At 42.2% G+C, this 24,643-nt stretch overlaps 9 protein-coding genes across 9 annotated transcripts; 4 read left to right on the top strand and 5 right to left on the bottom strand.

Moving 5' to 3' along the window:
• Window positions 1–536: 536 nt before the first annotated feature.
• PHALS_10170 (asparagine synthetase domain-containing protein 1-like) lies at window positions 537–2,204 on the top strand (the record flags this gene model as incomplete). The annotated part of the gene is made up of 1 exon (XM_024725548.1): window positions 537–2,204. The coding sequence occupies one exon, from the start codon at window positions 537–539 to the stop codon at window positions 2,202–2,204; it is 1,668 nt and encodes a 555-aa protein (XP_024576314.1).
• Window positions 2,205–2,297: 93 nt separating this feature from the next.
• On the bottom strand, window positions 2,298–4,141 carry PHALS_10169 (axonemal dynein light intermediate polypeptide 1; the record flags this gene model as incomplete). Its single annotated transcript, XM_024725546.1, has 7 exons — window positions 2,298–2,407; window positions 2,472–2,562; window positions 2,623–2,743; window positions 3,121–3,496; window positions 3,565–3,888; window positions 3,947–4,037; window positions 4,103–4,141. 7 exons carry the CDS (start codon window positions 4,139–4,141, stop codon window positions 2,298–2,300), a joined length of 1,152 nt encoding a protein of 383 aa, XP_024576313.1.
• Window positions 4,142–4,208: 67 nt separating this feature from the next.
• PHALS_10168 (acyltransferase family) lies at window positions 4,209–5,813 on the top strand (the record flags this gene model as incomplete). The annotated part of the gene is made up of 3 exons (XM_024725545.1): window positions 4,209–4,279; window positions 4,359–4,373; window positions 4,445–5,813. The coding sequence occupies 3 exons, from the start codon at window positions 4,209–4,211 to the stop codon at window positions 5,811–5,813; spliced, it is 1,455 nt and encodes a 484-aa protein (XP_024576312.1).
• Window positions 5,814–11,402: 5,589 nt separating this feature from the next.
• On the top strand, window positions 11,403–11,677 carry PHALS_10167 (uncharacterized protein; the record flags this gene model as incomplete). The annotated part of the gene is made up of 2 exons (XM_024725544.1): window positions 11,403–11,445; window positions 11,511–11,677. The coding sequence occupies 2 exons, from the start codon at window positions 11,403–11,405 to the stop codon at window positions 11,675–11,677; spliced, it is 210 nt and encodes a 69-aa protein (XP_024576311.1).
• Window positions 11,678–13,951: 2,274 nt separating this feature from the next.
• PHALS_10166 (uncharacterized protein) lies at window positions 13,952–14,191 on the bottom strand (the record flags this gene model as incomplete). Its single annotated transcript, XM_024725543.1, has 2 exons — window positions 13,952–14,094; window positions 14,182–14,191. The coding sequence occupies 2 exons, from the start codon at window positions 14,189–14,191 to the stop codon at window positions 13,952–13,954; spliced, it is 153 nt and encodes a 50-aa protein (XP_024576310.1).
• A 2,159-nt stretch (window positions 14,192–16,350) lies between these two features.
• PHALS_15414 (uncharacterized protein) lies at window positions 16,351–17,812 on the bottom strand. Its single transcript, XM_036407419.1, has one exon. It carries the CDS (start codon window positions 17,171–17,173, stop codon window positions 16,943–16,945), a length of 231 nt encoding a protein of 76 aa, XP_036263125.1. The 5' UTR covers window positions 17,174–17,812; the 3' UTR covers window positions 16,351–16,942.
• A 100-nt stretch (window positions 17,813–17,912) lies between these two features.
• On the bottom strand, window positions 17,913–19,088 carry PHALS_10165 (FYVE-FINGER-CONTAINING RAB5 EFFECTOR PROTEIN RABENOSYN-5-RELATED; the record flags this gene model as incomplete). The annotated part of the gene is made up of 1 exon (XM_024725541.1): window positions 17,913–19,088. One exon carries the CDS (start codon window positions 19,086–19,088, stop codon window positions 17,913–17,915), a length of 1,176 nt encoding a protein of 391 aa, XP_024576308.1.
• Window positions 19,089–19,177: 89 nt separating this feature from the next.
• On the top strand, window positions 19,178–19,552 carry PHALS_10164 (uncharacterized protein; the record flags this gene model as incomplete). Its single annotated transcript, XM_024725540.1, has 3 exons — window positions 19,178–19,265; window positions 19,348–19,448; window positions 19,523–19,552. The coding sequence occupies 3 exons, from the start codon at window positions 19,178–19,180 to the stop codon at window positions 19,550–19,552; spliced, it is 219 nt and encodes a 72-aa protein (XP_024576307.1).
• Window positions 19,553–22,703: 3,151 nt separating this feature from the next.
• PHALS_10163 (uncharacterized protein) lies at window positions 22,704–22,967 on the bottom strand (the record flags this gene model as incomplete). The annotated part of the gene is made up of 2 exons (XM_024725539.1): window positions 22,704–22,870; window positions 22,946–22,967. The coding sequence occupies 2 exons, from the start codon at window positions 22,965–22,967 to the stop codon at window positions 22,704–22,706; spliced, it is 189 nt and encodes a 62-aa protein (XP_024576306.1).
• Between the last annotated feature and the right edge of the window lie 1,676 nt (window positions 22,968–24,643).

Raw genomic sequence — 24,643 nt, 5'->3', positions numbered from 1 at the left:
TTTCTTGAGGCTACTAATAAATAAAAGACCGATCACTATTCGTAAAAATCCGTTAGTTAAAAAATAGCTGTTCAGCTATCCTTGTTCCTGCTGATCCGAACAAGTATGGCTACACTTTCTTGTGGCTTACTTTGGTCTTTGAGCCCTCAACTGCCTTCAGTTTCTCACTGAGCTCATGTAGTAAGCCTTCAAGACGATCATTGAACGGCTTTAAAGCAAGGAATTGTTAAACTTTGTCAATATTTGATATTTATGAATTGAGATAGTGTCAAAAAGATGTGATCAATTGATTTGGAATGTGTGGTATAGGACTCGTGCTCACCAACTCTTTGTGCAGTGACGCATGTAGTACTTCACTTCCTTCCATTCCATCAAACAGTACGCACAATGCTGACACCACCGCACCCTTCACAAAATTCGATCTCGAACTCAAACGAAGACTATCTCAACGCGGGCCTGATCACTATGAGCGTGTCATTCGACACATGACAATTGCTTTCAACGAGCACAATTCTTTTATCAACAGTACAATAGCAATGCACAGTGCAGTGCTTCATTTACGAGGACATGAATTGACTTGTCAACCAATTATTGATACCTGCAATAACATATTGTGTTGGAACGGAGAAGTGTTCGGAATGGATGAAATCAAAGACGAAGACAAATGGGATCCGATGCACGACAATGACACGATTTTAATCTCTGAAATGTTGCAAGCTGCAGCAGAAAAGTTAACATCGGAGGCAACTCTAAGAAACGAGACAAGTGACCCAGTAGTGGACGTGCTCCGGCGAGTACGTGGTCCTTTTGCAATTACATGGTTTCATGAAGCGACAAAACGAATATACTTTGCACACGATCGATTTGGCCGTCGAAGTTTGCTTTATAATGTGCATGGAAATAGTATGGAAGAGAAGTGTAGAGTAGACATTTTGGCTAATCTGGCGGGAACAGTCACAGCGTCGACGAAAATTTCTATTAACGACTTGACACGCTTTGTGCTAAGTAACGTGGCGATCGGAGAGGGGAGTGAAGACTTGTGTCAGTACAATGAAGTACCTGCATCTGGTGTCTATGTGCTTGGTCTAAGCGCATATACAGTTACGACGAACGGAGACTTACCGTCGTTTCGAATAGAGTTTTTTCCGTATACCCCAATCATTCCGACGCTAACCGTAACATCGAGTGCATCAAGTCACATTATGGATAGATTCGGAACCAGGTTACCCTCCATAACGAATGAAGCTGGAATTTTGGCTCAAGAAAATCTAGAATCTCTTTATTCCTCTGCATGTGCACTTTTGGTAGCGTTGAGCAATGCTGTTGGTATACGTATTCGCTCTCTTCCGTCGAGATCTTTTGAAAAGAAATCATCTTCTGCTCAAGTGGCTATTCTTTTTTCAGGTGGCATCGATTCCGTCGTTCTGGCCGCGTTAAGTCATTTTCATACTCGTCCAAACGAACCTATTGACCTCTTAACTGTGTGTTTCGATGAGCACTCAGCATTTAAATCACCAGATCGCCGTGCAGCTGAAACATCCCATGCTGAACTTTGTCGGTTGTACCCAAAACGCCAGTGGAATCTCATCAAGATCAATGTATCACGACGTGAACTCTCGAGTGCACAACACGAAGTACAAACGCTCATGGCTCCATGTGATACGCACATGGATTTTAACATTGGTGCAGCATTCTGGTTTCTTTCTCGTGGGTGTGGAGAATTAAGTGAATCATCTAAAACTCAATCCATGTATTCAACGAGTGCTTCAGTCGTGCTAGTTGGAATCGGTGCTGACGAACAACTTGCAGGTTATGGACGTCATCGCACGACACTTTTGACAAAGGGAGAAGAAGCACTACGAGCAGAACTTGAAATGGAGTGCACTCGAATCTGGAAACGTAATTTAGGGCGAGATGATCGATGCATTGCTGCGCATGGTCGCGAAGCACGATTTCCATATTTAGATGAGCAAGTGGTTGCAACAATTGCATCATTTTCAGTCTCGAGTCTTTGTGATGCACATTTACCTCGTGGTATTGGCGAGAAACGAGCATTGCGTCTTGTAGCCAAAGCACTTGGTCTATCAAAGTGTGCAAACCTTGCGAAACGAGCGATCCAGTTTGGATCACGAATTGCTAAAGTGTCTATTAAAGGCAGTGTGCGTCAAACGCATGGAAATGATAAATTTCTGAACTTTGAGTAGATATTAAATGAAGATACTAGTGTCATTTTTTCATTAATGAATGTGATTCTATCTGTAGTTTTAATCAAATGCTTCAGCAATTAAAGTAGCAATCTACTCAACTTTCATATTACTCGCGGATGATCCACCGGCTGAGATTGAGCCTTCGCCTGTATCAATGACATCTACTTTGGTCACACTGAGATCTTCCCACGAATCGGAATCTATTTCCGCATAGTACAAAGTAGTTAATAACTATCGTTTGAAAAGAATGATATTATCACGTACTCTCTTTCTTCCAACACATGTAAATAATTGCATCATTCTGTAGCTCATGATCCGCAAGCGTTGCAGCATCTACAAGCTCCTTGCTTTCCTTCTGTCATTTAGGAGAAACTTTAATACTTTAATCACAAAATATCCAGCTAAGGTTACCGACCTGATCTAGCCCTTGCCAGAGCTGAATGCTCGAGGCTGGCAGATGAAAAATAAATCCAAGCTTTTCTTTTACACTGAGGAACGTATCCGCAAGCTGTACGTCGAGAAACACCGTCTGGTTCCTTCTCTTTACGCGGATATATGGGTCCATTGCAGGAGACTGTAAATTTACCTCTCCAACTACTATTTTCTTTATTTTAGCTAATCAGGAACAATCAGCAATTATAATAATATTAACCATTACTATTATACTGAAGTAGTAGCTACAGCGTGTGTAAGAGTGCTATTAGTAAAGTCACATTATGAGTACTACTTAGCTGCTATATAAAGAATGTAGCTACAAAAACTACTATTACATTCACAAATGTGATATAGAATATAGCTACAAAAACTACTATTACATTCACAAATGTGATATAATTATAAATTATAAAATTGTATGTAAAGATTATATGACTTTATGAATAATCTTTCTGATGTTGCTGTGCTTCGAACTTACTTAGAAGCTGCAAACATGATCTCGAGATTGGCTTTCAATTGCTCATTATTCTTGCGCAAGGAATCCACTTCTTCTTGATGTTTTTTTTCATCTTGGATCTTTCTTTCATCTTCACGTTGTGCTACTGCCTCACATTTCGTGCTTATTTCATCAATTTGCGACGTTAAGCCACGCAATTCTCCTTCATACGTACGAATTTGTTGCTCGGTCTCCATTTTCTTTTGCTCTGCCATCAACGCTTTACGCATTCCAAATGCAATACTTGATTCGTATAGTGTTTGATATGCTGCGATTGTCATGCGAGCTTCATCACGGACACGAAGCAATAAAAGTCCACGTTCTGAGCAATTGACAGTAATTTGTCGAATCAATTCATCTTGTCGTTTCGTCAAAATCAACTTTTAGTCCTAGCGTAAGCGACGTTGAGAATGAGATGCAACGTACCAAAACATTGTGCATAAAGTTCTTCACGTACAGGACAGATCCCCGTCTCTCTAGCTTGTCTCTGTTGCAGTCGTAGATCCAATTGGTCTTGTAAAGTCACGACATCGAGTCTCGTTGCTGGTGTACTCGAGACGTACTGTACCCACAATTGTCCATCTTCTGTCCATTCCTTTGGTGGTAGAATTGAGTTCAAGATATCTTCAGTTGGATTAGTACCATGAGAGTAAGTGCCTGTAAAAACTGTCGGCTTGGGTGCTGGTGGAGCTCCTGATCCTTGTGCATCACCACTTGGTGGCTCTTTACTAACCTTAATCGGTCGTTTAACTTTATGTAGCACTTTATCCTTGCTAGAACTAACAAGAATCGGACTGCTGTATTTCACTAAAGAAGTCTGGGGCGGGATCATCGTCTTCTAGCACTCTTTTGCGTCCTTTCGTGTGCTCATTCATGTAAACCTCACAAAGTCGTCCCATCTGAATAGAAAGTGGTAAAGAGAGACCTTTGAGAATCAGTCTAAACCATAGAAATATTCACGCACCTTCCACTGTTTAATACAAGATTTGGGTAGAATGCACATATGCTGCGAATCTGATCCCCCATCCAACGACAGAATGGATGGCACTTGCGTGTTTAGCGTATACAGTATGAAGAAGAGGACGACATATCTGGATTGTGGTGTCTTTGCCATATGTTGTTGTGAATACCCAAATTTTTCGTAGGAATGATAATATAGCTGATCTGTTGGAATAAGCGCTTTATTTGACATATCGCATGTTTCCATGTGGTCGCTGCAGGTGCTGTATCGACGGGTGTATACGATACAATTTCTACCTGTTGTAGCCTCGTTGGAATCAAACTTGCGCTTTTGATCTTTTCGTAGCACAACAGGAAAAACACCAAAGATGCTACAAAGCACATCAAGTAGCGACACAAGGAATGAGAGTACACATACGATTATAATTAATGAAGGCGAAGAAGAAAGGAATATCACGAAGCCTTCTTCTTCCAAAGCAGATGAACCGCAATTACGACACGAAGCTGAGGACACTGTATCATTATCGACTTCAAAAGGCCAAGTAAATCCTCCAGCACCTGAGCGCAAGACAAAAGTTCTATTTCTTACTGGTACGCGCGGCCTTGCAGCCTTGCTTGTCGTTGTTCATCATTCTCATGACTTCATGCCACATATGCACCTCCAACTTGGGGCAATTGGTGTCGATCTATTCTTCGTGCTCTCTTCCTATCTCCTCACATGGATCCTCATGCAAAAGATTCAGACATTAATTGCTCAAGGTGCCTCCTATCGTACATGGGCATTGTCATTAATTGATTACTTCCAGCGTCGATTATTTCGAGTGTACCCTCTATTCTTTGTTACTGTTATCGTCGTATCATTCTTGACAGTCAAAGACCAATCACTTTACTTCTCAGTTGATCATCGACGACCTCCTTATGATATTGTCAAGACACTAATGTTTGACTTTCAGTATCGCTATCATGTGTTTTGGACGCTACCATTGGAGATTGCGTATTATTTTGTGATACCCATCTTTGTCTTCGTCGTCATCAAACTACGTTGTCTATGGTGGATTGCTGGACTTTTGCTCACGGTGTGGATCGTTAAAGAAGGAATTTTCACGGGTAGACGCGATCACCAACCTTTGAAACTTCACATTTCAACATTTTTTACAGGATCAATGGCAGCTGTTGTTTTCATTAAAATGGACTCGTGGATAAAAAAAACAAGCTTTATCTTTCGATGGTGGCACACTCTTTTTCTTCGAACGGTAGAAAGCTTAGCTATTTTAATGTTGCTGAGCGTGACATTTCGAGGACTCGTATTTACGTGGGTGTTTGAGAATCCATTCTCTCACATTAAAGGAGTTCCATATACCAGCGCGTATTGGGCAATAATTATCTTGATTGAAATGATCAAACCCTCCTATATATCGACAATGCTCGAGTGGAATGTGCTTTGTACTTGGGGAAAATTTAGCTTCTCCATCTATTTAATGCATTCGTTTGTCGTGTATAATCCAGTATTGAAAGCGCAAACGAATTATTTTGATCGACTCTTTTCCAGACTACTACTCATATTTGCACTTTCGGCAACAACGTATTATCTTATCGAGTTTCCGTCGTTGTGGATGGCCAAGAGAGTGTCTAGATTGATTACAAATGCCGTCAAACGTCACTCGAGCAAATGGACAAAACTTGCTGGTGTCGAACGAATAAGAACACAAGAGTGAACGAGCAATCCAATAGATAAAGAAGAATTATAAATATTTTACTTAGTGAACATACTACAATCTTTCTTACTAAGTTATTGCTTTTAGATTCACTTACACATTGCCTTAATTCTAGAATCTCGTGATCAGTGAAACACAAATATATCACCTTTTCTTTTATTTCTGTTAATTAAAAAATGGTAACAACACCATGTGGACAATTTTTTCGACGATGTATTATCTCAGAGCAGTATTTGACATACAGACATCGACCACGTGAAGACGACGTAGCAAAAATCGTAAAATTTAGCAGATATATTGCACTTTTAGGTATATTCGTATGAGAAATATCTGTAAGCTATACACACCTGCTGATTCATGAGTCAGACTTTTATATACCGACTTTGGCTTTGTGTTTGACTTGTCTACTTGAAACTACATATTTAATGGAGCAGCTGAAAAAGTCATGGACAGACCTAGATCGTCCCGGTAGAGTACCCCCTCGACAATGAACATTACGCAATGAGATACAGCTCGGTTGATCCTACTTACAAAATGAATCAAAAGTATCTTCATGTGCATGTGATCAAGCTTGTCAAGAACGTCATCGTACTTGATGCTAGTTTGGTTTGACATTTGGATTTACTTACTACTGATTCAAAAGGCAAGGACAATAATCTTGTGTACTTACACTTTCCACATTTGATACAAACACAGTACAGATAATTCACAAAATTCACGTTACATGTGAATATTGATAAGTACAGGCACTTTTTATGATCCGAATTGATGGATTACGTGGTACAAGATGGTTATAATTTGATCATGCTCCAAGCGGAGTCGCAGTGCGTCGTGCTTGCTGTAAAATGTTGTGCTGAAGATTGAGTACTTTTGTAACGGGGTTACACGTACCCTGGTATATAGGGGTGGTTCACACAAGATGGTGCTACCATACAAAGGTGTGGATTACACAAGATGATGTAATCGCACAATGTTGTGTGCTACACCGTAACAAGAATTGGCAGGACTGCTAGTGGTTATGTATATTAATCAGGTTTTACTATTTATATAATATATAAGGTTTAAATATAGGCCGCTCTACGGCAAATAAAACAAATAAGTACAGCTTTAATTTTGAACGGGAGAGCGCATTTGCCTTGGTCAAGGTTTTGGGTAATCTTGGAGGTAGCGGATTACGATCCGCTACACTCATAATGGTTCAGGTATTTGATGTAAGGTTGGTGGCCTTGGCTTAGCTTCCTCAAAGCAAAGAGCCATGGCAGCTTCGCTTCAACCTTCGTGTTATAACTCGGCATTAGAGGAATTTCAGCCTTAGGAGGATTTGAAGAGACAAGTATTGCGAGTATAAGCACCAACTAAACAGGCGTATCTGGCGCGTTCGATGTTCCCGTCAAGAGACGCGAGAACCAGCAGACAATGTCCGGGATAAAGAATTCGCATTGATGAAATGACGTCATTTTAACTTCCGAAGGCGGTTATAGTTCCCGAGTAGATGCGGCTCGCATCAAGACCTTTCGCACCCACCCTTTTCTGATGAGGAAACGGTGGGCATCACATTTAATATGATGTACAGCTTAAACGCCGCAAAGACAGGACGGGATGCTGGGAAAGGTGGCTCAATGAGCACGCCGCAGACAGCCTTGCTGAGAAAAGCGAAGAAGATTTCTCGGCTGCCCAGCAGCCCCGCGCCCGCAGATTTTCCATCGGTAGTCCTCACGTGCCCCCTTTGCTCTCAGCCGATAAGTTTGAAGGGTCACGGTCCAACACCATCATGCGGTGAATAGTCCACATCAGCCTACTGAATCTATTGTACCATCTGACAGAGGTTAGTGAACCCCCGAACAAAAACAGCGACTCATTTCCAGAGAAGTGAAGTTGTCAGATCAATATTGAAAGCTGTGATAATGACGTCTTGTGTTTTGGAGGCCGTGAAAGCCTTAAAAGTTCAGAAGCGTCGAGCAACTACATATAACGCGTGACTGTCAAAAACGAGTAGACCGTATGCGATGGCATTGAAAATGACATTCATAGTTACGTATCAGTGCGTCCTACTATGAAAGAATAATTAAAAGTGAAGAGGTTATGCGCAACCTTTAAGTAAAGTCTGATAGGTTGGGTCTAGAATTTAGAAACGATCTCATTCTAGTTATCATTTGGCTGAAATGCCACGCGCAATGAGTCAACTGAAAGCCAAAAAGACTAGGTTTTACTCTTGTGAGCCGTGAACCCATACTTAAGAGAGCATATCTATCAGAAAACTTATGCGCCTTTGGAACGGGCTAGAAGTCGCAACAGCTTTTTTGCGGGACATTTTATAGTACAAATTTTCAGAAATAGTATTGCTAAGTGCTCCGGGCAGAGCTCGAGAGGCAGTAAGGTAGTGAGCCGTGGTCTGAGGATAAGACAGAATTGTGATTCTATATCGATGTCCACAGTGCACGTCGGTTCAGACACGAAGGACAACCCAACATCTTAAGTACCAGAGTGTATATGGCGGGACGGTAAAAAACAGCCGTGGACTGTCATCTCAGTGCCAAAGCCGCTTGAGAGTGAACGCAGCTATACCTCACAGCTCAGCGGAGTTGAGGAGTGAGGCACTGAATATCAAAAGGATAATTCAATTCTGTAAGAATGTGGCGGCACGGCTAGGCAACCCCATGTGACTGACTTGTCCTTCGTGCAACACAATCACGATCCACACGGAAGTGACGAGAAAAAAATTCTACTCGTAAATGAGGTGACCGAAAGAAATTGAAGGGTTGTGGATTCACCGTCGTTTTGGTCAGTTGAAGCGCTTCAAGAGGTGGATTACTCATCACATATACATGTGAGGATTTCCTAGACAAAGGCGTCATCGAGATGATACGGTTGGAATGGAGAGAGCTGAGCTCGTGATCATCTATAAAGGAGCTGTCATTGAGGGAGCTTGCAGAACACTATGTGTGTGTGGATTAATCAAGAAGTTTTTAGAAATCCTAGTGGTCTTTTATTCCTTGGTTGAAGAAATTTCACGACGTGGTGAGAATAGACCCACTGTGGTTGTTGATCTGGCTAGGAAGAACGTGCGTTATGAAAGTGAGAATCAAATGTGCATCTCACGGCAATGGTCCTCCTCAAACGAAAAAGGGTGAAGTGGTTGACACTTTTCTCCATGCAAAGTGCAAGGTATATATTTGGTAAGAAAAAGTATTTCTTCGCCGGCGCCCACTTTCTGTTTCAGAAAGTCAAACTGCAAGTGATGATAGTGCATGATATGGTTACATAAACGCCCAGAATTTTGACACAAAAGCCAATGTCTAAACAGGATGCTCTGCAGAACGGCTTGGTCGTCTGATTTTTGTTCAGTGCTTTCAACCTGGTAGATGGATATTATGAGTACTTTTGAGTGGTAGCGGTATTTTTCTGACGGTGGAGTCTTCTCGGAGCAAAATGCTTCGGAAGTGGCTGGTGATGCTTCAGGCACTATATAGCGCCACGTTAAATCGTCTAGTGACACACCAGTTCAGACCACATCTAGGCTACCCATCTACAAACCCGTTTTGTCGATGTTTTAACAATAATTTTATCGAGTTTAGGGAGCCGGATGTGTAAAGCTACATTAATCATTCGCGAGCAGTTATCATGTATCTGCGCTTAAATGCCTTTTCTCCGAAATAGAGAAAGAATGTTTGGCCCAAACGAAATAACTATATGGGGTGCAACGTGGAAATGAAAACCTGCAAAAAATCGATAAAAACCATTAAACTGGTTTGTCCTTACGAACCGCTAGCACAACTACTGTACAAGCTATAAAGATGTGATAAGAATCTCCTGAGAAAGATCTCGATTGGTGCAGAGGTGCGCTCGAAGAGGCGGTCTGTTTTGCTGGAAGTGAATACATCTTGCGGGCACCGAATCAGATTTATCCGAACTCAAGCCGGTGTTTCATGTCACCTGTGACATTTCTGCTTCTATAAAGTTCTGCTTCACTCCGATTTGATGCTTGTTCGAGCGGACACATGTTCGCGTTTGAAGCTTTCCAGAACAAGGAGCAGAGATGAACCTCCCTGTTCGTAACTCAAAGCTCCCAGAAATGAAGTAAACCCTTGTCAAGCTCAGGACACACCACCTTCACACTGATCTACCTATGATTTATACAGATCATGCATAGTTACACACAGCACCGTTGTCGCTTTTCTCTCACAAAGAATTGCAGAACTGTTATTCTTCTTCGCCAAGTGTATCTATGAGGTAACGTTCTAGCCTGAGCGGATTTTTGTGGTGGTGAATACGCTTTCGCACTCTCATGATCATAAAATATTGCAAGTTGCAATTGTGATGTTGCCAGCTGGTGGGCGATATGTCCAGCGTATGGGTCAGGCTGAACATGTGATGCGTTGCTGGCAACTTTGTAGTATAAAATGTTTGCAAAACAAGATGCTGATTCTTTAAGCACACGGTTGCGTATTTGCACCGCTAATTTAAGCTATGTAGTAATGCCGTATCACTCGGACCTCTACCACAAATTTTTTACGAGGCACATGATACATGATTTAGTGGCCACCTTGGAAATAAAAGGAACGCTATACGGTGAGTGCTATGCATTGGTTGTATAACCTGTATATGTGGATTTGAACGTATTTGCACACGCGTGAAGCTTGCTATAAGGGTCAAACCCTTGCCGCATTCGCAGGAACCTATGGCTAGTCTGTCAGTTCTGGCAGTGTATCCAATGTCAAAAAGGTAGAAGGATTTCATTGAAGGTCTTATAAAAGACGCTCTTGGAAATGCCAATTTTGTTCTCTTTGTAAATTGGTTTGACATGACGGTTTACCTTGCTGTTCTATTTTTATGTCCAGTAAGAGTTTGGACGAGCTGTTTGTTGATAAACGAAGCGTTTTGCCAACATGACTGATTAAAGTCTTTGTAATGAAGGCACTAAATAAAATGATCATTCGCCAGCTATCCGCATTCATATCGACGATTAGAAAGTTGGTGAAGGTCATCCTCCGTAGCACTTATGTGGAAAGAATGAGGTGTTACAGCAAGTTGCTCGTAAAAGTTTGTTGGTGCTGTATGGTGGAGTGCACACCTCTTCAAACTTTATCGTAATTAACATAAATCGTCTGGCAGCTCCCATATGCTTTTTACACCGCCGCGAAACACCCCATATTTAGTGGCAAAGAAGCTAGCATTACAATAGAACCTGTGATATCAGCCTAACCATTCTCCTTTGCAAAATCACATATTTTCTTGAAATGGTATTGAGCGGAATGCGCTAGATCTGTGAGACTATGGCTGAGAGTGTCGATGTTTAAAGACACATATCCAACGACTAACGCAGGCGAAACTCGCACAAATACGTGAAGGACAAAATATATTTTATGTACTTTTCATGCTTACTCAAACTGTGAACGATCGTAGCGAACAACGGGATACATAACTGTCCAACCGCCGCTCTCTCGAACGCATAACGTCTTCATCAAAATAATGCTTTGCGGGGTCAAGAGATGCTTGCAAATCAACTTTGCATAACACTTGTTTTGCTCTTGGTGTTGAGAGACAGACTCGCAGGCAAAAGAATAACAATCGCGATTGGGGAGCGCTGCGATGTGCGACCCAACATTTTCTTTTACGGAGACTTCGGGTGGAAGTGCAGATTGCAAGAACATATGTATACAGACAATTGCTTAAAAGTATAATTCAATCGCCCAATAGATTTCCAGAACGAGAACTCCTCCACCTCACTAAATACTGGAAGCGGTAGTGATCTACCGTACCTTCCAGTAAATAGTTTACGTGGAAGTGGACCATCCGTTCATCATCGACCGTGCTGGTGGAGAATGGTCCTCTTGCGGCTAGCTCTCATGGCCTTTTGGTCGTAATGGAGCGTCAATATTCTTGACAGTCACAGCATACAACTGCACCTAGATTGATTTTGAGTTAAGGCGCGCTCTTTGAGTTGCGCACTCGCATCCGCGCTCAGAGATTGAGGCACACTCAGTGATTCATAGCAGCGTCGTTGCTATAGAGCTCAGCGGTGGTAGTGAAGGGATGACACAGATTCCAATTTGAATCAACTCATAGGAGCGGAGTATAGTGTCATTTTCACATAGAACAATTGATTTTTTTCGCATTTTTAAGCGTATAGACGAGTAATACACAGTCTGTTTTGAATGCTGGTGTCTGTGTTGATGTGTAAATTATTCAACTTGTGCACTGGACGAAGAAATCTTGTCTCTTGATCTAATAAAGGCTTCACTAGCCACTTTTGACGTCCGAATCATCATATTTGACATGTCAAATTCAAAGAACGCGGCGGAAGTCTATCTATCTCTACGTATTGCGGCTCCTCCCCAGAAGACAGTAATGATAACAAACTGTCGAACTTGAAAAGATTTGATTCTTACTCGCTAGTGAAAGCGCGCTGCAATCAACAACTTTTCTCTTCCTCAAGGAAATAATCAAGGGATATCGAGTCGTAGCAACGTCGCGAAAGCATTGCTGACAAAGTTGAGCTTTACACTCCTATAAATTGTCCTAATGCGGATAATCCTTGTTCTTCCCTGATACTAGTAACAGTCCTATTAGATCTACCCATCCAAGATATGTTTCTCATCCAAGCAAGCCACTACTTCCTTATCAACTAGTGCCGACGGAAGACGACCCAAACGCGGCAATCTCGTGTGACCTTTTCCCTCGTAAACACACGTCGTCGTATGAGTAAGTTTGAGAGTGCATCAAATCCTGAGATGCGTTATATATCAGATTGGATTCCAGGCTGCGGCAGCGTACACGGCTACAGGAGACGGGAGAGATGCTGCCCTCTCTAAAATGGGGCTGTGAAATCCGACTGGCTCGTAATAGCGAGATTGTAGTATGGCTTTAGTAAAACCACTTAGAACACAATATACATTTGTATTACCTCCGAGGTATCAAGCATAGTACTAAGCCTCGTACACAACACGACCGTTTGCGGCTCGATGTAGCATAATCGATACATAGTCGTTCTGTGGTTGTCACTTCATGTGCAGTTATGGTAACTGCATTCTAGAAGGTTTTGCCAAATAGATATCCGCGTCTGTCTCCCTGCTTCTGTCATTGTTATTTTGCTTTTAAACATCCTGGATCTCAACCGTAGTCTCGTAGACGTGATGCATCATGCTTAATATCATTGAGAAAATATGTGATTTTGCTAAGAAGTGGCTATACTTCTCGGCAGAATCACAATTCGACTGGCTGATATTTCTAATGAGATGAGCTAAGCAAATTGTATTGTCGGCCCTCCACTACTACGACTGGATATACCTCGTGGCAGTTCCAAAAAAAAGAGATACGCCAACGTCATTTTGGACCCAGAGTAATGCTCTACTTTTCCGATCAAAAACGAAGCGAATGAGAGCAAATTGTTCAAGCACTGCGATATCTCTGCGCAGATAATGTGAATAATATCCCCATCGCGCAATTAACGTGTTCTGTCCGACTATCTTTCTGTTGATGGTCAGCTGCTGTATCATTAAAAAAGCGTTAGTCTGCTGTAAAGTGCGGGTTATCAGTCGATATAATGGCTATTGGTTCGCTAAACTGGCGAAACACTTTGCCTGTCATGGTACAGCTTAGATAATTTCTCACTGATCACGGTCTCCCTAAGCGTAGCCTTCTTGCTCAAACGGCCTACAAAGTCTACAACCGACTCGCCAACGTCGATACTACCAGACGCATATTTCAGAAGACCAAAATGTTTATGCAAATGGACTGCCGATAGTATGCAGAACGCGGTAGACTGGCTAGAAGTGCGACTGTTTTTGGCGAGTATCAAACCCGTTCACGAGCACACATTTATATAGATCATTTAATACGTGTTCAACAACCAAAACATACTACTCACTGAGCAGTATGTCTTTACTCGTTGAATATGGCAACATATCAAACTATTATTTGCTTTATGCAGTAGAATCTACTTTGGACATCATCATAAGATACCACGACACGATAAGTGTCAAGCGGATCGGTGCAGTACTACAGCGACGCGTACCTGAGCTCCAAAACTCTAGTATGCGTACCTGACACTTGATAACGCGTACTCGATTGCGAGTGGCTTCTTGCCGTGGACAGGTTAACTTTTTTTTCCCGCTCGATGATGGCGTAACTGGAGGAGGTTATGCTTTCATTAACATCGGCATCTGCTCAGCCCAAGAGCTACAGCCTATTGTAAAGGCCGGAACGCCACTGTCGACATGAAATGGCCGATTTTGATTCAGAAAATCCATTTTGAAAGCAGGAATAAGACAATTAAAACGGCCTTAAAGGTCACCTTTTTATCGCACCTGAGCTCGAATTAACTTAAATTTTAAGAAATGTCATGCGGAGTCGTGTCATGTCGACATACTTTGCACCATATTTTTGCATGTAATTCGCTAGATCAGCAAAATTTACAGGCTTTTATGAGACATAGAACTGGCTGTTCCACAATAATCTTTAGTACTTCTATACTTCCTACCAGGCTGATCTCAATTAAGCTCTTCATCTCATTGAAACGCAAACACTATAGCATTGTTGTCAAGTGTTTGATGTGGTTCTTAATTCTCAACCTGCTCATGCTTCGCACGTCTGAGCACAGTCATATCGTTGGAATAGGTTTGTGCATAGATAGGAATGGGTTCAGTAGCTGCGCCGCCGTGCGGCTATGTGTCGGTGGTGCGAATAGTATCTGCTGCGTAGATGACCATCCTCTTCGCGTTTTCATCGCTGAAAATGAATATTGATGGCCCCGTGCGCAGATGGTAATATTTGCCAACCCGGTCTTATGAGTCCTTGTAAAAATTACCGAGGAGTAAATTCCCAGCAATGCGGTTTTCAAAGTTCTGTCGCGCGTTTCAGCCCAATGTAATAAGACATATTTACAAACCAATAACAACCCAAAAATATTGTGAGCGCATGAAGAATGTTTCGGCACTTACCCGTGCGTTTTTACCCCCAAACGGTGGACATGTAAGACGGAGTGCTGAGTCAGCAGGATACAATCACGTAGTGACACGGATGAGTGAGCCTTCGTGGTCCAGAATCTGGTATTCTATTTGTGGTCGACAGTCTCCCAATATCAGTACTCAACTTTTCCGACATCCTTATCCCATGCACAAAAGCCATCACAGCTTTGAGCCCGTATCAAAAGCCGTACTTCTTTATGAGAGTGGTGTCTTTTTGACTCGCGAAGCCCCAGCCAAATAAAGGTGCGAGGCACCCAAACTCATCGACATACAGTTGTTTCATGTCTAATAACTTTTCAGCCTTGCCATACCGATGATGATTTCATATCATAAATCAAAGTCCAGGAAGCGACAATTATTCATTCTGTCAAAGTCCAAAGTTTTTATTTTAGATTCGTCAAAATTTTATTATTATATCGGTCCCCAAGACACACGGATCCCGTATTCTATTTCGATAAAACTCCCACTTATTATTAGCAAAAAGCCGCTCTTTAGGACTGGATCCCAGTGATTACGATCTTCACGAGGTTCAGTAAGATTTTACGCTGTGCTGGGTCGGAGTAGGATTCATCAAATAGCTTTCTGTAGAAGCGCGGCCCTTTAGATCTGTTATCGCGGAATAAAGGCGATTTGCAAGGTGCAGAGGTTTATGATCACCGCTTTCATCTGCAAGTACCGCGGGACAGCTCAGTAAAAATCATTATTTATCTCGCTTCTTTGCATGGTCAAGTCCATCGCCACTGGTATGCTTACGGGGGGGGTTCTATACCGGACCCTTGGTTGCATTCCGCCTTTAATGTGGTACCTATGTTTCCCCGAAATATACCGTAAGAACGCGGAAGATCTAGACGGGAGTCCCACCTGATACGCCTTGTTGGCGGAAGAAAAAAACGCAATTTATGTCACTCCTGGAGATTCAATGCTAAAAATGTTTCTTCGAGAGAGATAATGCGCAAAATTCTTACTCTTTCGCACGGCCTCCTACTTTAAAGACCGCAAGGACACCGCGGCGTTGCTCTGCGTCGAACATGGTCAAGCATTGGTCATCCTACTTTTATTCTTCTTGATATAGCGCTTCTTCCAAATCCTTTCTCCATAGGCTGGACTATCAACGTCGACTTCCGTATAATGTCATTTCTACGGTGACCGTCTCGGGCATCAGTGCATTTTGATAGCTGGTGAGCGCTTGCTGGAGAGCGATATCCACATATCGACCTTTGACTGCTAATACCTTGATCCCGTCTGGACGAAGCTTTTCAAGCGTGCCGATTTGCCCTGCGGATAATTTCTCGAATAAATTATTGTCCGTTCTCGCAGAAGTTACATTTTATTACGATTCGGCCGTGGAACTGACTACTAGTGCCACCAAGTGTAGCGAGTCTGTCGTGTACGTAGCATAGACATACATTTAGTATAATATCCACATTATTATGCGCACAAAGCTTTCCTCATAAACAGCGATATTTCGGAATTCATTAGTTTTCACGAATACACCGAAGTGTAATCGGAATTCTGTACGTTTCTATTATAGTGAAACGTGTATGTACATATCAATTTTGTCTCTTTCCATTTTTCACCATGTGATTATGCTCACAGACGCGTGCACGGTCGAGTGTAAGGTGTCGCGTCAAACTCCAAGACAGAAGAAGTTTGAACACCAATGTGGTCCACATCCTTGTACATTAATATTACTACACTTTTTTGTCATACTGACAATTTTTAAATAAAAAGAAAATGTCAAGAGATACAATTGCTACAATTGTGACAAGATTTTGACTATGATCGATGGCCATTTCATAGAAAGTGTGTCACAATCTCAAATACATGATTTTTCTTTCAAGCACAACATTCGATTTTTTTCTGTTTACTCATAGCGAAACTAGCTTCTACCGTTGCTGTTTGCAAAAGTATCCTTTCCACATATACTTATGGGATACTCAGAAATGAATGTGTCATTACAAATTGCTGCTCACATGCCTGTGTGAGTTTGTTTGTAGAAGCGTATAATCATGTCAAGGCCAATGTCATGACTTGAATCATTTAACACAAAAAACACGACAAGACTCTTCTGAGATTAACAGTGGAGGTTTAGCATCACTCCTATCTTCATAAGCGATTTTATCACATAAAAGCTCCTCCAGCTTTTTTATGCTTGCTTCGCGATCAGAGACATGAGAATTGCTCATGAGCTCCAATCGTTGGTTTGAACCCAACACTGGATCTTAAGCAAGAAGATTCAGCACAATCAGCTCCGAACAAGCCTGAAATCGTCTGCATCTTCCACCCATTTTTTTCTTCGATAAGCATCTTCATCTCTTCAGATATCTGATTCTTAATGATTTGGATCACTTTATATGAGAACATCAAGCCGCTCAATGTTACGGCCAGGATCATTTAGTGTAAAAATTTTTATGCCGTTTCGCTCACACCAAGGACACAAAACTCGTCACTACTGATATTGCGTTCTGCGAAATTCCCAGGTCGTCCGCGCTGTTACACTATTTATTCAGTGATTTCAATTGCATATGATATGCAGCTGTCAGTAACCAGAACAGTGCACACAAATTTCACCATGATTCTTGCAGTAGTCCCTGCCGATGGTCAATCCGACCTGTAAGAAACTGGATCGCTTCCTCTGTCTTCAAACAACTGCTCGTGTGATTCTCACATTTGTTTCGCCATCACATATATTTCATCCGCGACAGCAACCGCTGCTTCGTAAAATTTTCACCAGCACGTAAATCTCGTCTTCTCGAAACTCTAACTCACACCAAACTGCTTCTTGTTCAGCTGCCACCATAATATCAGCACCGGGTGTTCAGTCCCCCGCTTTGAGCTATAGTAAGCCGGATGACATCATTTTGCTTGCCAAGTACAGCGTTTACATGGTTCATTAGCTTCACACAATCTCTAAATTCTCTTCATATTCTTGCAGTCTTCACATCTTGATCACGACGTCTTGTCAGACACATGCCGCAATTTTAGCCAATCGTTTATCTTTATAAATTATATACTTACACATTCTAAAATTACAAGAAAAATTACATTGAGGACATGGACGGTGCCGTCATCTTTCAATCTTTTTGCAGATATTCATTTATAAACAAGAGATAATGTGAATTTTTATACATAATTACGCGAATTGGGCTTGCTGTGCATGCAGACTCATTAAGCTATTCGGACGCGAGCTCACAACGGAAGATAAATCCGACGTACCGTAGACACTTGATCGTACTTGACGTCTGTGTACAAACTGCATTCTTGCTGCTTCCTCCGAGTCCATGCGAGTCGCTTGAATCAGACACTTTGTGCAGAATATCACCTTGCGCTGCACCATTTTTAGGTCTGTAGTAATAAAACTAAGTTTCTTGGGAATTTTACACGAAGCACACAAGACACCAAAGCACAACTTGCACGTCTTATGAGATTTCCCAAAAATGTATCCTTTGACGTTCTTTTGGCACGTCACACATTCGGATTGTAGCATTGAAATGGCTTGTTCTTTTGTTTCGGTCTGCTTTTGTTCCAGTGACCATGCTAGCTTTTTCATTTGACCACAATACGAATATTTGAGTCCAGCCATCGCTGCTTGAACCATGCCCAAGATGCCCAAAATTGGAATCAATTCACCGCGGGGGTCCATAATACCAGTGCCATAGCAATCGGTTTGATCAGGTCTTTTTCCATAAAATAGTCCACAGAGCGACAAGTTCCCACGCACACGATGCGGCAGTTCGTATGTTTGTGAGAAATTCACCGAATGTAGCAAGTGGTATCCAACACGTTCGCCGTTCGCAAGACGCATGATACCTGTACTTTCGAGGTACACGTAGTCACGATTGTGTACAAAACCAATTGACGCACCCGGAACATCGATTTCTATCCATTTGACGACAAGCGAACGAAACGGCTCCTCTACACTCGGTTCAACAATCGTCGCTAATACTGCAGCGGCATTAAAATCTTTAAGGTACGATGACTTAATGCGCATCGATTCAAGCGTTGGGCTTACGAGTCCAAACATGTTTTCATCAAGGGATCCAGGAAGCGGACCAACCATAAGCATAGTTGGCAATTTCATCTCGGGACTCGCATTCTTACGCTCGATGTACATTATGGTGTTACCATCCCCTTGCAACTTTTTCCATCGAATTGGATCGACGAATTTTTGATTGTTGATATGCTTTTGGTACTCTGGTAATTTCGCTAACACGAGCTTGTCAGCAATGGCAATAAGGTGAGATTGATCTTTGGCTGTGAGAACCAGGTCTGGAAACGGATTGACCGTGAAGCGACTATTACTTGCCATCACGACTTGCTAAGTGAGCTCTTAAGAAAAGAGTAACGTTTTTGACGCAGCCAGATGTGCACAAACACATCTCTCTTGTTCAATGCCGTATGACAGATGGTAAAGTCAGTTGCCGCTGTACCCTTGTCCTTCTGCACGCTTTAGTCTCGGAAAATGCTACACCACCTTATTCGACAAGTACGTTTGAAAGACGCAAGTCATTAAAAGTCATCTTTTGCTGAATTAGTGGCTATCGTTGGGGTATGAACATGTTATGCAGACAAATCCCCTTCTTGGCGAAAGCTGGATATTAGTTTAGATACCACCTTCAACTTCGAGAGTGGTATTACTATTTTTTCAAGACATCTGAGAATTGAGCCGGTTCGTCATTTTGATTATCAGAATCATGGCAAGAAATAATCTCTTTTGTCATGGAATTATCGAGTGCTGCATAGGCTATACAGAAGTTTGAATATCTTTTATAACCACAGGATGGACGCACGTCGAGACTCTTGAAGAATCAACGTCCGAGAGTATCAGACTGAAATTTGATTGGAACGAGTGATAGAATAAAAGCCAGTCATGAAGATCTTAAAGGACGAATTTTGCAGCCACAGGTGTGAGCAGTAGAAGGCAAGTAATGAAGTGAATATATTCGGCGCAACCCTGTGCTATCGTCTGATCTTAAAAACGACCAAACCTCACATAAATAAGATTTGAAAATTTTGTAAAACAAAGCTGTATTTTACGAACTCAGAATTATGACGGGGTAGTATGGTTCTACTGTAAATGTACACGTTACGTTTGTGTGCAACTGACAACTTGCATCAAATAAACTTTGATGCAGCTTATATGACACTTTTATGTAATTTTGCAAAAAATCTTAGTATAACGCAATATATAATTGTGTATGTCAACCTGACACTTCTGGCTAACAGTCGGGCAGTATTCACATTTACTCCTTTGGAATATTGTTAGAAAAGTTAGAGGTGCCGTAGTCTTGGCACCAGCACAGAAAAGTTCTGACTCAAAGAGTCCACATCAACAAACACAAAGAAGTTGGGTGTGTACGCTCTACTCGGGATTGGAACTGCGACTCTCCAACGTAACGAATTACCTTGGGTGCTCTGCGACTTATAGAGAAAGATATATTTAGGATTAATTCGATTCAAGCGATGCTAAATATTGAAGCTTTATTACATAAGATTATCTCTATCGCTTGACGTGAGGCTAGGCGGCACGGATTGTCTTCCACCACTCAACAATGTAAGTAATGTGAGCTTTGTACAATCTTGCAACTTTGTGTTTTGCACATTTGTACAGAAGTATTAGGTGTATGTGCACAATAGTGTTGTACATTGACAGTCCCCTCAAAGACGGAGAACACACATGGTCGTACACTACTTCTATTTTGAAGTCATTGAACAACAGTAAATGCCCAACGAGCACTTGCTTTGCCTGGTTTTTTACTCCACACTGTGAACTTCCGTGCATTCATCTGAAAGGTAGAAAAAGGATATCACTACATCAAATGGAACAGAAAATATTTAAAAGAGGCGGCTCTCGCCACCGACGCTCGAGAAGCTACACTTGATGAGATCGCCGACTTGGTTTCCAACTGAATCGGTCGAAAAGAGGTCCAAGTCCCAATACAACACCTCCATCCGTACCCAGAGATGTACATCGTGCAACAGTCGAAACAGTAGACAGAGCGCGAATTCATTGATGATCCCAGCTACAGATACATGCATCATGCAAGGGGAGATGATAAAACTGTCAGACTTTACGTCAAATCTTTGAATGACGAATTTGGTCTTTGACGATGCAGAACGTTATCTAATCCAACACCAGAAATTATATACAATCTCATTTTAGCCACGACGTGACTGGGATACCACGAGCCAACGCGTCGACCGGAGGTCGGAAATGTTTGGCGCATAGCAGTTTTCTCTTGGTAAAGCAATGACAAGTCATGTTTTCACCTCTGCTAACAGCAGAAGCACTTTTGGCGCAAGCATGAAGCTAAAATATCATGAAGGGCACGCTAATGTCCGATGCTGATTGCAGACTTTTTAGGGTGGAGCTTGATAGTAGGGGCGGTAGTGAGCCACCCGAGGTCTTGGAATGAGACAGAAGCAAGCGGTTGTAAATCGCGTGTATCCACAACGTATCTCCACTGTGACGAAAAAGGTCGGCTGAACAGCAAGGCCGCCAGAGTATATCTCTGATGGGGCAGTAAAGAGCAGTAGTGAGCTGACGTCTCTGTGCTACCAGGGCTGGTGGGAAATTGAAGCGAAAGGTGTCGCGACTAAATGAGATAATTCCTGAAGAAATGAAAGCTGATGGTACTACTGAGTCAGTTCTACCCTGTGTCAAGCACATCATGCGTAATGGTGACGCCCCACGAGTAAGCAAAGAATAAAATGATTCACCCGAGATTCTAGTGACCAAGTTAGTCTTAGTAATTACAAGGCTCTTGGCAGATGATTTGATAGATCCGGTAGAATTGTCCCTATGTTCGAAGAATTGCAAGACGGCGAGATCACGGTGGTACATCAGGATGAGCTGAGCTCGATATCCATAATGGATAAATCTTGTATCTTGAACACTGACAGAGCAGGAAGTGCAAGGAGCGATAGCTATGGCCAACGATCCTACAGAATCATTTTATTCATCGTTCACAGACTATCACGACGTAGTGATGGAGGCATGCTACGCTTGTTACCGAGTACGTATTCAAGTTGAATTGGTTTCTGGATCAAACATAGCATCACATGGTATTTTCATTCCGAGAGAATATTGTGGCGTCATTGACATTCTACTTCTTGTGAGGTATGAAGCGGGCTTGTAAAAGAGATCAAATCTGCCTTCCCAGCACTGATTTCTTGAGTCAGGAAGGAAACAGTTAGTGGCTAATTTCTTTATTGTAGATGCCCCCATTTGGTTAAATGAGGCCAAATATCATCCAATGAAAAACAATCTTTATAAACATGAGTAAGCGCACTTGTTCAGTGCTCTTGACAAGGTTGATAGCATTATATAATTCTGGTGGGAGTCAGCAATATCTTGTTTTTGCGGCGAGCCTAGTAAAATCTCTGTGAGCGGCTGTTCATGCAACAAGGACCGTCTGATGCACCAGAGACTTTTAATTGTCTGGAGGACGCAGTTGTTCAGATCAAAAAGCGGGTTGGCTAATAGACCGCGAGAAAAACTGATTGTGGATTCCCACATGGAGCACTTTCGAGTGGTGCTCGAGCGTAAGTCGGCGCCATAGCATGTATAAGTGGGCAAGCACCATGTGGTACGTGTGAAACGTGTAACCGGGTAACCGGGTAGAACTCTCGCAGCGTGCGGCGGCACCATAGATCAGTCTGACGGTACCGGAAGGGTGTTAGTATTTTATGGGATGGATTATGTCTTCTGACTCTCAATTGATGCGTCCGGCAGTATTCGTTGAAAACCATCCAAGCCAGATTGCTTATCTTGCTCTTGTCAGTAATAATATAACGGTGAGAATACTGTCACGCTATTCCTCGAGTAAGTGTCACGCCAAATTGTATGCCAATAGCCATCATGTAATAAATAGTGCAAGGTGCGCTAAATTGTAATGCTAATGACAAGAACGTAGACGTCACATTAAAAGCTAAGTAGATCTTGTAAAAAAGCCTTAACAAACGCAAATACATACATATATTGAGATGTAAAAACTGCTTCTGGATTGGTAACGCTTGATGCACTGGACACAAATGTAGTACGAACAAGTTTTTTGTGTTCACGATTCAAAGCTTCATTCAATGACATTTCTTCAAATACGACCTAAATGTCTGTATCATAGTAAATCGAGATAGTCGCTGGTTTGACAATGGCACTGAAGGCACCAAGCGTGGGATACAAATCCATGTTTCTCCCTTCATTTCAATTTCCCGGCTTGCTAATCAACAATCTACCACTCAGTTGTTCAAACATGAGCTTTGATTGCCCATTTTTTGTATTTTCCCTACATTTGATATGTACACCAGTGCAGCTTCATTCTTCTTAAATGTTTACAAGCTGGTTTCGGCAAAGCGAACATCTGTTGAGAGTGTTGTCTCGTGCTTACCTTAACAAATTGCAAAGCGCGATGTGGACGTCGAAGTGACATATCGTCGTCTCAAGTTCCCGCCATGCTCGCCTCCAGGATACCTACCAAGAGTAGAACTACCGCAAGGTTGGTTGATTCCTACTGCTTCTCAAAATTCAAGGTATGGTAAGATGAGCCGGAATTCGAATTCATCTAAAGTGTAATGTCATCGGATTGCCTGACTTAGGGCTCTATTAACGCGTCGCTGCCTTAAAGTATCAAAAAGATCGGCTTTAGGGGATGGAAGAGATGTTACACCATCTGTAGTAATATTTTGTGCCCACCTCACTCGTAAGAGCGTGATCATAGTATCGTTTCAAGAAGCCCGTCCAGACCTTTTGTATGTTTAATTTTTCCTGGAATTATATACTAAGGATTACTTATTGATTTTTGGTTAAAGTTGTGGGCAGTACGATGTAGCATGGTCACAACTTAGTCATGTAGACTGCGGACACTGCATGAGTAGGCAGGTTGACTGTATTTTATAAGTACCTTTTGTTTCACAGCATATTCATGTGTTCTATGCTGATCTCTGGTATCGGTGTTTGCTTTGTTTTAATCTCGACTCTCAGCCATTACGTCGCGCTCGCGCGCCCTGCTCATTGCGTTCAATCCGTTAGTACAAAAGCGTTGATTCTCCGCAAAGTGTAGCCCAGCTGATAGCAGCGATTGACAGCTCCTCTCTACTCAGACCAAATTCATTTTGTTGTGGGGTCAAAATCGTCTGAGAGTTCACCAAATTTTTTATATGAAATGGGGTAACGCCTGAAGAGGAACGTACTGCGTTGTTCAATATATACTCAATGAGAGGGGGTATCGTTTAAGCACAGAGTTCACATCGTGCAAGTGCTTCGGGAGATACCATCCACAACGCAATTATCGCGTTCCGTCTAGAAATCTATCTGCGAATGACAGAGGCTGACACACCCACAATTTTCGAAAAACATTAGAAAAAGCTTTTAAAAGCGATGCTGTAATGCTCGGACCTCTATTTGATACGATGTACTCAGACATGACATGCTGGTATAACCCTCAGTCGATCAACAGCTTAGCAATTTTACATAAACGCTGACAACATCTAATGAGCCTACTTACTCCGGCAGTCCGCAAAAACTAAAACTTAGGTATTACACGTGCGTGAAATGGTAGTGGCCACTCATTGGGGTAGTATGAGACTGTGTTCTCTACCTAAAGTCCTTTTCGTGAGGCGCCACGAAACGTTAAGTGTCCTGTGGGTCGATGCTGTAATCAACAAGCCTTATAATGTAGGCATAGAGGTTCAAGCGCGCTTTAAAAGGCGACAACTGAGCTCTGAATTGCTTTGCTTCTTGAAGCTTTCTGTAGCGCAGCGCATTTTTCGTTTGGCCCGTACGCCGTTGATATGTTCATATCAATTGACGATTACATAATTGTGACAGGCTACAATTCTTAGACGAGGGTTACGCGATAGCGCTTC

The sequence above is a fragment of the Plasmopara halstedii genome (genome assembly GCF_900000015.1).
Source record: "Plasmopara halstedii genome assembly, contig: Scaffold_444, whole genome shotgun sequence".
NCBI classification, from domain to species: domain Eukaryota; phylum Oomycota; class Peronosporomycetes; order Peronosporales; family Peronosporaceae; genus Plasmopara; species Plasmopara halstedii.
The sequence above is the reverse complement of the archived record's forward strand: the minus strand, read 5'-3'. Positions and strand labels throughout refer to the sequence as shown.

What these genes read in the sequence shown, in the direction of transcription:
- PHALS_15414 (XM_036407419.1), bottom strand. Translation starts at nt 17,173, where the DNA reads ATGATCCTGGCCGTAACATTGAGCGGCTTGATGTTCTCATATAAAGTG.